At 42.6% G+C, this 15370-nt stretch overlaps 1 protein-coding gene across 1 annotated transcript in view; it reads left to right on the top strand.

Annotated features, from left to right (window-relative positions):
• The window catches only part of CDHR1 (cadherin related family member 1), a 42709-nt gene that overhangs the window by 12453 nt on the left and 14886 nt on the right, over positions 1-15370 (top strand). The window contains exons 7-12 of the mRNA XM_030951530.1: positions 704-820; positions 2376-2519; positions 4810-4888; positions 7727-7827; positions 9563-9766; positions 12814-12966. Coding sequence (XP_030807390.1) covers positions 704-820; positions 2376-2519; positions 4810-4888; positions 7727-7827; positions 9563-9766; positions 12814-12966 — 798 coding nt within the window. The remainder of the gene's footprint in view (positions 1-703; positions 821-2375; positions 2520-4809; positions 4889-7726; positions 7828-9562; positions 9767-12813; positions 12967-15370) is intronic.

The following is a 15370-nucleotide window of genomic DNA, read 5'->3' as shown; positions in this document are numbered from 1 at the left end:
CTTGCCATGTCTTTGGGCACAGTCTCTGAGAATTGTCAAGTTGCACAGAAAAAACCTCTCCATAGGTATGATAAAGGCAGGTGGTGATGGCTGCTGAAATGGCCAAGATTATCTGACAGTGGCCATTGTGTCTGGATACAGGAACAGAGGTGCTTGTACAGCTATATCCTATTCAGAAGAATGGAGGGAGGCCTTTTTTAGGCCTCTTTTAAAATCAGGTGTCCTTTAGATTTTGTTTGTACATCACGAAAATCACCAGACCACCACTGTGTTTGACAATAATCTATACATGCAAACGTCCTGGTTTTTTTTTAGAAACCAGTAGAACTTTGAAACACTAAGGGGTGACACCATTTCGTTTTTTGTTCCTTTTCCCTTCATCTTTTTTCTGTTAAGTCTCCCTACCCCTTTCCATGCAATTAACTGAGTTAACCAAAAGTCTAAGTTTTCACAATGGAATACTAAAAGATTTAAAAAGTCTACATTACAAGGAACTGATTTATCCTGAATAATGAGAGACTTGTGGTCGGTTCATGAATTGTTCATAAACACAGAGGTGAAATTCATCAAATGCATTATTCACCCAAACTGTATCATTATTCTAGTCTTCAGCCTTAGCAGACGAAATAAAAGATGAATCCCTGTGGCAATCCTATCTCCACGTGTGTAATCTCTGGCTGTTTCTCCTTTTCTTTCCTTCTAGAACATCCATGCTAACAAGTTCACGATAGACCGTCACAGCGGCGTCCTGCGCATCAAACCTGGGGTCACCCTGGACTACGAGAAATCAAGAACACATTTTGTTGTGGTTGTAGCCAAGGTAAAAGGCTTTTATGTGTGACTAGAAGAGGTGTGTGTTGTGTTTGAGTGGGACCAACTAGTTTGAATGCAAGTGCTGCTGAAACATGAAGGCAGCAGAGTTACTCCTGCTGTAACATCTGGAGGTGTCGGGGGTAATGTGGAAAGGTGAGGGAGGAAAGGTAGCAGGTGTCTGCTGCTGAACAACATCTGCAGGATTTAGGAGTGGGTTTCCCACATTTCATTCATGTCCCCTGTGCCATGGGTCTCACCTAGAACTGAAGGGTTGGTGTATTCAGCCCTGGCTTCAAGAAGCATCAGCCTGTGAGGTCAGGGCTCCTCATGCTGCCCAGGGCACAGCCCTACCACCACAAGGACAGACCCCTGGCAGGCAGACCGGCCACAGCCACTACCCACAGCTAGACCCAGCACAGCACAAGTGATGGATTTCTTTTCTGGAAATATCTGTCAATGTTTCTTTTTTTCACTTCCCTGCTACCTTGTGGCAGGAGCTTATTTAAATCCTGCAAATATTGCTGCACATCCCTTCTTTGCACTGTCTTTCCCAGCAGTACTGTGCCTGTGACTGCACATGCTAACAGGCATTAAAAGTTTATAGATTCTGAAGTCTCTCACAATCCTGCAGGGACCTGTCACACAGACAGACACACATGGGTGGAAAGAGGGCAGTTTTGCTGTAACTTCTGGGGACTTGGAGTTGCTAGTTGTCTTTTTTTAAATGTATGGACCTTTTCATGTATTTTTAACCAAGGTTCATTTGCGGAAGAATAACAAAATTTGGCTTAAATTCTACCTTTGGGGCCGTAAGGAAGAAAAAAAAAATCAGTGTATCTTTTAAAAAAAATTGGAATTTTTAGAGTTGGTACTGCAGACATGTTGAACAATTCACACCAGCATGACTACTGACCTACAGCTGGTGCTCTGAGACTGAGGGTGTTAAAAGCCTCTGAAATAGCAAGTTGTCTTCCTAATTGGCTGTGCTGTATCAGTGGTGCAGAGCTGGTTGTACCAAGTCCCCAGAGACTGCTTACACAGTGTGGCTGTCTTGCAGGTTTTGGCAGCACAACTCCTCTGTGCTTGCACTTCATCACATTGGAGTTCCTGGGAGTCTTTGAGCATGTACACTGTTTATTTCCCTCCAGAGATGCACTACTGCGCATCTGTCTTGTGTTCATGACAAGACTGTAGGTGGGATGAAAAGTTGTAGACCTTGGTCACTAACTTTTGCATCAGTTTCTAGTATTCTTTTTTCCTGAAAAAGCCCTTGAATTCCCTGTCCCTTCTCTAAAGATCATTTATGACCGCATATATTGCCTCAATCACTTTTAATATAAGAAATTACTTATGAGGCACTGCAAGCTGTCTTCCTAATCAGAGGGAGAGCAGGACAAATGGAAAAGAGAAGGGAATAGGGCAGCACAGATTAAATCTATATGTTCAGAGAGGGAAAAGATTCCTGGAGCTGTGCTTCTGAAGGCTCATGAGGTCCATGCAATGCCTCAGCTGATTTGCAGGCATGCTTCAGCAGAGGCATCTGACAATGACTTCTTTTCTAGGATGGTGGTGGGAAGCTCAGGGGAGACAACAAAGTCTTTTCAGCCACAACAACAGTTACTATCAACGTGGAGGATGTTCAGGACACCCCCCCAATGTTCATTGGGACTCCCTACTATGGATATGTCTATGAGGACACGCTTGCAGTAAGTTCTGGTTTTCATACATGGGAGAACAAGTACAGCCTTTCCCATCTTACTCAAGATGGCCTTAAGGTTTCTGGCATAGGCTTTACTGGAAAAAGGACCTAAACTCTGATTTGACTCCTAGGTGAACTGAGCTGCCCAAATCTCACACTTGTTCTTCCTTATGTCTACTGCCAATTTGCCATGCAAGGTTTCCTGGTTTTTTCCACTGAAGTCAAAAAAGATTCTGCCCATTTACGTTGGTCTAAACCCAGACAATGACTAAGAGCTCTTGTGTAGCTCAGACCTCCAGAGGCACTTGGCTGAAGGCTTAAGCAGGCTGCCAGTCACCTCACCTGAACACATCATACTTAAAAGCCTTCATGTGTCTGTTTGCTCCATGGTCTCACTCTGCTTTTATTTCCTAGCTCAGTTCAGTCTGCTACCAACAGTTGGTTGTACAAGGTGCAGGCAGAATTTATGCCCAAATACTCCAGACTCTCTGTGTTGTCCTGTGGATGTCACCTGGGGATAAGCAACCTTGACATCCCCAAAATGCAGGATGCTTTCTGCTCGGTGATGGCTGGTTAGGCAGGATGGGCCAGGAAGGCCTCCTAGGTCTAAACTCAACCAGATTATCAGTCAAGCAGTCATTTTCAGCCACATATTCTTGAAGCTGCAAACTAATGAATTTTCTCTATATCTAAGCAGTGACATGATTGTGTATGGATCAGCTTTCACCCCGATCCATAAGATTTAATTAAAATTTTCTTCATATATACGACAAGAAATGGTATCTACCCATGAAATTACCCAACATTAGGCTATTGATCAGTTTAGCAGTGTGGTAGCACTCTGTTCATCTGACCTTCCCTTGAGTTTCAGGAAAGATTGTGTCTTAGCTTTCTGTCCAGAAATGTGCACTGCAGCCCGTGCATGACTATATACTGCAGTTCACTGCAGAGGCTGTTACATTTCAGCAGGGCAGAAAAGTAATGCCCATGTACTTTGCAGGTGTTTAAAACGAATGATATTATGTATATTGATTTATTCTGCATAGTTACATATAGATCTTGAAATAACTATCAGGTGCACACAGGAGTTAGTGTTTACTATGGAAATGAGAATCAGTAAATGTTAATTACATCCAGCTTGAGCTCATAACTTACACCATTATGATATAATGATGGAAGTCCTTCCCTGTGTGGGTTTTGTCATTAGAATGAGCTCCACAGAGAAAGAGGCAATAGCTGATTTTAGTGGTGTTTGGGCATTTGGTGTTAATTTTGTAAACTTGCTTCTTTTCTCCTTGGTGGAGTTGTCAGGATTTACAAGTACTCTGTCACCTTCAAAGGGACTGCACTGCATTTTGCCCAGTAGGCAGATTTTATTGCTGCTTCCAGCATAAACGATAATAAACACAGTTCTGTATTTCCAGTTGCTTTAACAGAGCCTTGCTCTTGTTTGAAAAATTCACTCAAGGGTTGTCATGAAAATGTTCCTTGTTGCCATTTGTGATTCACTGAAAGTTACTTCAATGTTCCCTGGTTCTGCAGCTTCAAACAGGAACATTTTAGTGCAGAGGCCTGAATTGTACAGCTCATTGCCACTTGGGTGAGCATTTTAATGTGACACTCATCATCCCTCTGAGCTGATAGGAGCAGTCCCATGAGCAAATGGTCCTCAGTACACAAATTCTGTGTGTATGGCCCACAGCCACGTTACTTGTGCAGAAAGACACACAGTGAAGGTTTAAGGGCAGTTAAATCACCATCATTTTCATCACAATTTTATGCCCTAGATGTTCTGTGGGGCAAGTTGCTCTGTGATCTCTGTTTTCTTCTACTGCCTGTCTGAACTTAATTAGGAAAGACCAGAGTGACCCAATGACTTCTTGGCAGCTGCCTGTGTCTCGGCACATTGTGTGGCCATGGGACACAGAAGCAGCCAGAGGGAATCTTGGTAGTGCCCTAAACTAAAATTTAGGTTCCAGATTGGCTGCTCCAAATCCTCTCTCCACATCTGTGGCCCCAGGCAGGTGTCCTTGGCCACAGCTTCCAACCATTCCTGTGACCAGCCAGCCCCCAGTGCTGGGGCACCCATGGCCATGCAGGGTCTGCAGCCATTTCATACTCAGAGCAGTGGGCACTGGCCCTTTTTGTGCTCCCCACATGGCACAAGCACAAGTGCCCACTCTGCCCCCAGCACTTCACTGCAGACAGACTTAGAGGAGTTCAGTTTATTAATGTGCAGTTCCAATTTCACTGCTCTGATCTCAGCACAGAGACTCTGATTTCCCATTTCTCCCCAGGGCTCTGAGGTCCTCACTGTTGTTGCTCTTGATGGAGACAGAGGAAAGCCTAACAGTATTCATTACTGCATCGTGAATGGTGAGTAGGCTTGTCTTAGATGAAATTTGAAGGGCACTCAAAACTCCATCTGGCATTAAATTAGAACAGAATATGCTAGAGTTTAATAAACCTGAGACAAAATCTCAGGAAATAATGTCAGGTACCTCAAACAACTTCAGGGCCCTGTCTAGCAGAGAATAGCCAAGATTCAATTCAGTGAGTTTTAGTATCTTCTTCACAGAACTGTGCTTGGAGCTGTTAATGTTGCTGATTTGTTAGGCATCAGTAGGCTGCTTGTCATTTCAGAAAGTGTCAAGGGAGATGCATTCACTCTTCTGAGCATCTCTATCACTTAATCTGGGAGGTGAGGTAATTCATTGGGAGACCCAGACATGGCATTTGGAGGGATATTTTCATTAATACAGTGATGAAAGTAGCTAAACAGTCAAACCTCCGATTTCTTGGAAGAAATTATATTCACCATGAAGAGACATTGGCTGTACACTGTAGTGGAAGAAAACAGATGTTATCAGAAGATTAACGCTTTCCATGAGCTATTCTGAGAGTGTCTGTCACACATCTTTTAATAGCATGAATGTGAAACTTAGTGAATTGGTGATTCATTAGGTGGTGAAGACAACAGCTTAGAGCAACTAATCTCCAGGCTACAGCTTTGGGGATTTTGAATTTTATACACTCCCCCTTCCAAAACAAGGCTTCTGTAGCAACTGGGCACCCCAACTCACAGATGTGGAAGATCCCAAAACTTCCTAAGAGATATCTGAGGTGTAGTTGAAGAGCTATGGAGTAAGTGCTTCATTGTGTTGTGATCTAAGCAGCCAGAACAGAGAGATACAGCTGAGTTTTTGTGTTGGTGTGGGATGAGACCCATGTTGAGGTTCCTTCTTAATGTGAGGAAATAAACAGGTAAAAGAAAGGTAGAAACATCAAGGAAAAGACAGTTGCAGAGGACAATGGATAGAAAATGAGAAAAGATAAAAAGAAAGGTGCAAAATGAGGAGCAAGAACAAATGGGATGAAAATATGCTAAACAATGGAGAAATTAAATAAGGAGAACAAGTGAAGGCAGAAGAGCCAGGGAAAATGTCAAAGGGAAGTAAGATTAATGAGAAGATACTGGATTGCCAAAGAAAATAGAGAAGGACCAAAAGGGTTCTCTGGGATAAAAATAAATGGTAAGTGTTTAGGAAAGAGTGGGAAAGGAAGATGGAAGGGGAAAACAGATAAGTAGAACAAAATATAACTTAATGGGGAGCAAGTTTTTCTCGTGCCCATAAACCAAGGGCTTTGTTTATGTGAAATGGAAAAGAGGGGAAGGGAATATGCTTTTAGTGCATAGAAAGCTGAAAAACAGAGAACAGAAGATTGCAACAGGTTTCTACTCCTGCACCTCAGACACTGGCATTATTTTTGACAAGCCATTATTCCAATAACTGCAGGCTGGGATGTTAAAGGACAAGAAACACTAACAGCAAACAGGAAATTGTTTGTTCTTAATAAGCCTGTCTTATCCCAGGAGTGTGGAATAATGATAGGAAGTGCTCCAATCTTTGAACATCTGGAGGAACACCAATACTGCTACATGTACTCCAGGTTACCAGTCTCCCTGGGATAACTAGACAATAACATGAAGTATGGTGGTTTGAAACCACTATTGACTTAAGCTTCTTTTCAATCAGAATGTATTTTGCAGGCCAATGTGTCTTAATAATTGGGTATTGTGAGTCAATATCTGTTCAATGTTGTGTCTAGAGTGTTTTAATGAAGTTGCAGTTATTGTAGCTATTAGCAGAAGAGGATACTATCAGATGGTTTAAAAATCAGCATTGGAAATGAGTTTGAGGAAAAGAAAAATGACTGGGCTTTCAGGTCATCATCCTTTATTTCTGAAGCCTTGATCTCCTACATTTAAAGGGATTTCCTCTCTTTTCCTTTCAATGGTAGACTGCCACAAAGCACAGAATGTGGCTAATACTGTACATGAGGCAGCATCAGGGCTGCCCTTGCTGGGCACCAGCCTGCCCTTGGCTGTGATGTGAGATGGTTCCTGACATCCTGGTGAGACGCTGCTGCCCCTCTGCAAGCTGGCATTTGCTTCAGCACAAATACAGCAACCTCAATGAGCTGCTGCCTGGAACTGCTGTTCTCTCCAGATCAATGGAAGCTGTGTAGCAGTAGCAAAGTCAGCCTGCAGCCCTGTCCTGCCTCTGTCAGACTCTGCCTCAGTTCAGAAACCTTGGGGTTTACCCCAGATACTCCAAAAAACCCTTTTTGTTCAGGGCAGCCTTGCAACAGGCTGAAAGCTTTTATTTGACAACTCAATGTTTAAGACCAGAAGACACTTCTCCAGAGATGCTGTCTGAGGGAAGTGACTGTGTTTCTTTCTGACAGATTGTCAGACTTCTCACCTTAGCTGATATTAGTGAGAGAAATGTTCTTGTTTCTCAGAGACTTAATTAAGCATTTACTAATTACAATGACAAATGTCTATTTTTGTCTAAACCAGCATATAAAGAAGGCAGCATAATAAAATTAATACCAAATTTGCATGCCTGGATGCTGAGGCTTGAGGGGAGCCCAAGCAGGATGAGAAGAGGAAAATGCTGACAGTTGCCCATAAGGGAAGAACTCCACTGAGCTGTTCCTAGGGGAGGAAGCCCTTTTAGGCCCTCATCTGTGTTTTCATCTCACACCAGTCATAGAAATGCTTCATTTTTGAAGAGTGGCTTCAGATCTACTGGTACATATGGATGCACATATGGACAAAGATGTGCTTAGTGAAGTGTACAGTTGATTTGCCCATGCTTGTTCAAAGAAAGAGTGTCATGCAACCAGAGCATCTTGGTTTCATTGCAGGAAGTGAAGGTTCATTTGAAATCAGCAACACAACTGGAGCCATTTCTGTGATAAAAAGCCCAAATCAGCTCAAGAAAGAAGTGTATGAACTTAAAGTTAAGGTAGGTACTGTGGCCACTTTAAGACTATTGGTCTAAAATCCCATGAGTAGGCATGATTGTCCAAAATTGTTCAATTTATAGCTGACTTTACCTGTTTCAGAAACTACCTCCCATATTTGAGCAGAGTGCCAGGTAGTATAAAGCAGCGCTAATTGCTGATGTTAAGATATTATTGTTGGGATATTTAATATCTCAAGTTATTTCTTTCAAATGAAATCATCTTGTCCTAATTTCATCTCTGAGACTAGAGAATCCTTTACAGTCCAAAGATACCTGTTCTCTGTGTTTCCAGATTTTATTGGAATTACTGGGAATTAATGTCATGAAACTTCCAGGTTATGAGATAGGTAACAGTCAAATCTATGATTAGTATTAGGACTGGGACAGATCATGCAGTGTTATGTCAGCATCCCCTCCTGAGGCACTCTTCAGCCACACACAAAAACATGCTCACACCTTGATGAGCTAACACCTCAATGAGCCACTACTCATGTGACAGGCTGTGTTATTTTAAGCAGTTTCTAAAGAAAAAGTGTTTTAAAATGCAGAATTAAATTGTGAAGACTGTATCAGTTTTCTCCAGCACGTTGGAACTGCACATTATTGTTGTGATAAGGGCAATACTGGCTTAAAGGCAGCTTTGAGGAATTGCACACTGCCAGAACCAGTGTGTAGCACCCCCAAGAGCACTTGCTCCTGGGCTCAAGCAGGGCAGGTACAGCTACAGCTACCTGGGAGAACATGGATTCTCATGGGCTCAGTTAAATTCAGGCACCATTTCTTCCTCTATCAGCTCTGCTTCACTGCATTCTGCTACCATTCCCCAGATGCAGAATGGGTTAAAGCCTTGCAAGCTTTTCTGATCTCCTCATTATGTGTGTGGTGACCCAAAGCTCAGGCAGGCTGCAAAAGCTGCTGGAGGAACCAAAAAGGTGTTATATTACCCAGCATATACAGTGACAGGCACTTCAGTTGCCAGACTAGTGTCTTTGGAGGAAGTGCCTTTGGTTTTGAGCCCTTTGAGCAAAAAGGCATGTTAGATATAGCTGTTGGGACAAAAATATCAGCCAGTTTCTGTCCTGGCAGAAGAAATGTCTCAGGTTCAATCCACTGAATCAGGCCACATGTTGCAGTTGTTGAAACCCAGACAGATTTGATCTCATGGTTCAGAAAAATACCAGCCAGGTTTGCCTGTCTGCCTAAACTATATCCACCTTAAATTAAGCTCATCTAAACACTGCAGCAGAATTTTGAATTGGAGACTAAATCTCGGAAAAAAAAAGCACTTTTTTATATTTACCTAAATACCGCAAGTACAGTTTTTCTCACAGTATTAAAGGCTGCAGTCCTTGCAGCAACGAGACAATGAACTGCCTGTGGTACCACAGCAAATTTAAACATTGTCTTCCTTTTCTATTCTATCAACACTTTAGGCAAGCAATTACCTTGTCTCTATTGGATTGCTTTTAGAGAACTGTTTTCACCCAGAGTGAGTTACTAAGATGACAAAATTAGAGGGAGAATCAACTGGGGCTCTACTGGGACTGGTTTATTACCATAATCTTCTAATCATCATAAACTTCAGTGTGAAATGCACTGAGGTTTTAGAGAAATATAAGCCTATGACTCTTCCTACAAGTTAGAGTGCTTTGTACATGTGGAATAATACCTGAACATGAATCTGAAGATGGAGAAAACTACTTCATCATTCTTTTCTTCCTCTTGTCTGCTGCAGGCATCAGAAGTCAGTCGGGAAGGTGACATCTCCGAGCACACATTTGCCATGGTGACCATACGGGTGGTGGACCTCAACAACCACCCACCAACATTCTATGGAGAAAATGGGCCTCAGAACAGGTTTGAGCTGACCATGTATGAGCATCCCCCAGAGGGTGAAATCTTACGGGGATTGAAGATCACAGTCAATGATTCAGATCAGGTAAACAGAAACTATGCAGACTTTCGCTTTTCCTGTCCTGTTTTCCTAAAGACTAGAAAGAGATCTCAGATGGAGAAATGGCATTTTAGAAACTCAGCTGTTTCACCTGCATTCCCTAAAAGCCTAGGACAGACAAAGTAGTGGTATGGTCCAGTACCACAGAGAGACTGGACCCAGGAGTTCAGTTAGTCTGTCCTGTACTGTTATGGCAATGAGAAGGGTGGTCCTAAACCTGTAGCCCAGGTCTTGTGTCAACTGAAGCTGAACATTCCTTATGAACTTCCCTAACTACTGGTTGTGTTCATTTGCTGCCAGTGTATTGTCTGAGAACATACTCCTTTTGAAGATTTTCTTGGAGGTTCCAAGCCCTTTAGTAACTTCAGGTGCAATTACTGTCTGCATCCTCTTCTAGCCCTTATGTTACAGTCAGGGTCTGCAGTGCATGTTTGATTAATCATTCCTACTGGAATGATATTTTTAGGTACTCTTAAAAATTATGCCCAAGCCAAACTAACTCTTACCAGATCAAGGAAAAGGAAAGAAGATTCCATCCATCTCAGCCTGCTGTCTAACTGACCTGTGATACCTGTAGGTGCTATGGCAGTGGTTGCTATAGGGACCCCTAAGCTAAATACTGTATGAATGACATCCATCTGAGTTAGCCTCAGGTTAGCTAGTGACAAGAAGAAAGCTTAATGCATCTGACAATTGTATTACTATTGGAAAGAACTCTCTTCTGTAACTGTGCTCAGTATTGTGCTGGTTTGATGGTATTGTACTTTATCAAACCCACTGGCTTCTTCCCCCTCCCTCCTGCTGCTCTGCAGCGAGCAGATAAATGACTGCTTTCAAAGCAGTGCTATGTCTATCCTGCTGTTGTCATGGGGGATGGTGCTGCAGAAGGGGAGAAACAAAACCCATCTCTTCTCTTTAGAGACAAAATATATATCTAGGCTGACAAAATATTCAGGCTGCAAGTTAGGCTATAAAATAAGCAGAAAACACTGATAAATACACTGTATAGATTTCTCAAGAAGCTTCCTAGTATAGTGTAAGGCATCACTCTAGGGGGGATGGGTTGCTTTTCTTCTAAGGCAGAGAATGCAATATTTTCCCTTCCATCCAAGATGATTCTGTAGGGAAAAAATTAAACATGTGTCTGTCTCTGTCACAGCTGCTAGAGGCTCTTTATTTTGGTGGAGCAGACAATAAAAGTGAAGAGGAGGAGGAAGCTGTGGTTAAGGTCTGGTTTAGGCGTACAGATTGATGGAAATGCCATGCTTACTTGCAAGAAAATGATACAGAAATTTCTCTCCCAGACCTTTTCAGCATGGCTTAGGACTCAGTGCTGCTGTTCCTTCAGTCATTCCTGTGTCCCATGGCTGTCTGCTTGGAGACATGCAGCAGCATGGCTGGCTCTGAGCAGATCTGGGTTCTGTGGCAGAAATCACTCAGCTGTTGGAGGGAGGCAGTTCTCTCCCTGTCCCATGCCATCCTTCTAGTAATGTACAGTCCCATGTGCCACACACTTTGTATGACTTTGTCTGACTTTGTATTGTCAGACTGTCCACTCTTTCCATCAGCACTATTTTCCATAGCCCAGCAGCTGTGGCTTTGTGTGTTTGGCTTTGCCACCCAGCAAAAGAGAGCCCATTATCATCTCTGTAGCTGGGGAGTGGGTTTGTGTGACCAAACAACACAGACCATTGAGTTTGGATCCAAGTTCATTCTGTTTCTCTTAAGGAACTATTGCTGAATCCTTTTTCTCTTGTCATGAGCTAGGGCTGCTCAAGAACTGCTCATAACAAGCTCTCCAGGGATACAGCTGAAAGTAAAGTTGTCCTGTTTGAAAGTTATTATTAGAAATTCATCATCTCAAGATTCATGCTACGGGCAGAGCGTGGCACCAGGCAGGCAGTGAATCTGGCTGTTTGTCACAGTGTAAACATGACACTGAGAAATTGGTGAACCCAGAGAGTTTGGTGAGGTAGGCTCAGCTCATTTTCACATCTTCCCTGTAAGGCAGAAATATGAGGATCCCCCTTTCATCTTTTCTCTTACATGCTCCAGTTTGGTTTAAAAGAATTAGCCTGGCCAGCTGGCTCTGGCTCACTCTTCCCAGCTTCCATACAAGGAATGATAACCTTTTAGATACTGCTGCTCCCCATGTTCTCTCTGGCTAGAAGGTTTATCTGTGTAAGGGGATTTGCCTTCTCACTTCACCTGGAGCTGTCAAGTGTGTCAGATTTTGTCCTGCACAAGTGGAAGTCCTCTCTCCCCACAAGTGCATCAACTTCCAAAAGATTTGGTGTTTGCACCTCTGGGCTAGCTTAATCCAATCAGTGCAAAATGTGCTACTCCACACCTGTTTGGAAATTGCCTGTCTTTGTGATTCTGCATCTTCATCATGCAGAATGCATGAAGAACAACTCACACAGCATGTGAGTTATTAGGACACAGGCTGGACATGGGAAGTGCTCAAGGCCAGGCTGGATAGGGCTCTGAGCAACCCGTCTAGTGGGAGGTGTCTGTGCCTGTGGCAAGGGGGTTGAAATGTGGTGATGTCAAATGTCCATTCCACCCCAAACCATTCTGTGAGGTTGGGTTTGTGAGGTTGTGCTGTCCTTACTGGAGCAGTTCAGTTGTCTTTCCTGGGCAGGAAGCAGGGAGAGGCAGGACTTCCCTGCTAATATGCACGTGGTGGCATCTCTGTCTAGCTCCCAGTATGTGGCACAAAACCCAAGGCTGCTTGCCACAAGACTCCTCTCTTAGCCAGGCCTGCTGCAGGGTTTTTCCATTATGACTGAAAGAATAACCAAGCTTGTCAATCTATTTTAAGAAAAGCTGTGTCTGTCTTGTGACTAGGGCTGGAGGGATTATACAGCTAAGCTTCTTAGTGATCTCCTGCCCAGGGGATGGAGAGCAGAGGGCTCTCAGCAGTAAGGCTCGTTCTCATTTCATGTAGTTTGAAGAAACAGAGCAATCCAGGCTGTAAGAAATGTGACATTACTGAAAACAATCAATGTCATGTCTGCTTTTATCAACAGGGAGCCAATGCTAAATTCAACCTCCGTCTTGTTGGACCTGGTGGCATCTTCCGAGTGGTTCCTCAAACTGTCCTGAATGAAGCTCAGGTTACAATAATAGTGGAAAATTCTGGTGCCATTGACTATGAAAGTTTCAAGGTGTTAACCTTCAAGGTACTTCTGCTTTCTGGATCCTCTTTTTCAGTGTATACAGTATGGGTACGATGGCTTTTGTATCTGATGTGATTTAGCTTAATCCACCCAGAGCTGTCTGGTGCATTATCAGATACATGATAGTCCATGTAAGGGAAACTCATTTCTGCCTCTGGTTCATCACCTTCACAAGGTTTAATGGATGCATCTGTGGACTGATTTAGTCCAGTCAGTGCCAAATGTTCATTTTTATGTCTCTCTGGAAACTGTACATGTTGGTGGCTCTGAATCATTCTAGACCGAACCCTCAGGGTGTTATTTCTGCACTCACAATGATACATTCACAGGATGAAATCCTAATTTCTCTGCAGCAAGAACTTTACCTACTTAGTGCTAAGTAATTTGATTCACGATCATGCTTTTGGATGTTGGCAGCCTGAAGACCACAGCTGACTGGAAGATAATTCCCCAAAATTGCTCACTGCCTTTGTCAGAGTCTATCTATCTGTATGGCCATTTGCAGGCTGACCTGAGGCTCACCCACGCTCTAAACCAGCCCTGCAAGAACCAGTTTAATCCAAAAGCTGGAACCTTGCATTATCACCTTCCCTGATGGATTCTTTGGCTCATCAACAAGATAATTAAGTAGTCTGGATTTCTGTGGGCTGCCTCTGAAACTGAGTGTAAATGTTTCAGTTCTAACTGCAAAGAACTGCATAGACAATCCCTGTAATCATTTAAAAAAATGCCAAAACAATCTAGCTGAGTATTAACATATGCTAGTTTTGTAATGTAGAGAGAGAGGCATTTCTTGCACAATCCAAAAGCCAAAATTCCACAATTTTGTTCTCCCCCTTTGCTTCGTGTCCTCAGCAAGTTTCACTTCAGTATGGTTCAGGCCTCTTCTTGTAATGTTCCTAAGCCATTTTGAGCTTTATATGTTATAGATGCTACAAAAATATGAGGCATCATTACTGCATTAAAGTGGAAGATTCTGAAAGGGCCATAAAGTGCTACTGAAACTAATTATAACAAGCACACATTTATTCAGGTTAAACTACCAAAAGACCAGTAAAGGAGTTATACATGGCCTCCTCATGAATGCCAATAGAAATCAAAGTAGCTAATGTGATTGCCATGAACACCAAAAGAATTAATTACCAGGAAAAAGGATATATATTTTTATAGCTTAAGCAGTTATTCTTTTTTTATTATTATTATTTCTACTGGAGAAAGACTTTCCAAAATTATTTCTACTGGAGACTGTAAGACTTGGCTTAAAAAGTGCAGCCTTTTTCTGGATTCCAAATGGAGAAGGTGCAGATGGATTATATGGTAGCAATATATGGCAGCAAATACTTTATAAAGACCTCATTGCTGGCTTGACTTTCCTGCAAAGTTCAAATCACTTCCTACCCAGTTTTAGTTGTCAGTGTAGTCAATCTGGTTAGAATTTTGGAAGAAATATATTTCTATTTAATATGTATCTCACAACAGCTTTGAGAGGTTCTCTTCAGGGTTTTGGTTTTTTTCTGTAAGCAATGATCCCTCTCCTCTAGTTCATTTTTGAAGAGTAAAATGCCAGAGAATAATTAAAGCTAATTTGTCTGGGAGATGCGCTGAAAAACTTTCTGAAGCAAAGGCTGCTAGAGAAACCTATCTTCCATTTAGTGCTGGCTCTTAAATGTAGGTGGTAGTCAGGAGTTCCTTCATTTTCAGCTGTTTAAGAGCTCAAATGGGTTTCCCAAAGTATGGCAGCAGTGGTAATTCACACATCTCTGCAGTCCCTCTGCCACAGGGGCCAGATATTGCTGTCCCACCTTGTTATGGGCTGCCATGCTTTGGGGACAAACCTCCTGCCTCCATCTCCTTCAGCATCTTGCCTTGGCAGGAGCCTGGACATGCTGCAGACACTCACATCTACAGACTGGGACCAGGTGAGGCTGCAGTTATCTTCAGCTGCCAAAGTCAAACTCTATTTTAAAAAGTCACCTACCACTTTTAAGATTGCATGTCCGTTTGCTCTTCTGGCACTTAAGTATGAATTGTTGATATGTAGTCCTGTGAAGTAATAGTTTTACACTATTTTTTTTCTCTCTGCATGAAACAAACAGTACAGGTCTGCATAAGGCACTGCAGGCCAGTGAGCTGACAAAATTTCCTCCCTGAAGGAAGATGTTGTCAGCATGTTGACATAGCAGGACTGTGGCTGCTTAAAGGAGACGGAATAAAAAGTGAGTGTAGGAAACAAAGTAAAAACACTGAGCTTTCATAAGGTGTACTAAGATGGGCTGATTGCAGCAGCAAAGATGATTTAACTGCAGATGTTATAATTTAGTAATAGCTCCATGTGCACAATCAGCACTAAGATTTTACCTCTGTACTGCTTTAGGAGCTGAGATTTCTCATGAGGAGGTTTTTGCTG

This window comes from Camarhynchus parvulus, chromosome 6 (genome assembly GCF_901933205.1).
Source record: "Camarhynchus parvulus chromosome 6, STF_HiC, whole genome shotgun sequence".
In the NCBI taxonomy this organism is placed as follows: domain Eukaryota; kingdom Metazoa; phylum Chordata; class Aves; order Passeriformes; family Thraupidae; genus Camarhynchus; species Camarhynchus parvulus.
Note: the sequence above shows the minus strand (reverse complement) of the source record. Positions and strands in the feature narration are given on the sequence as shown.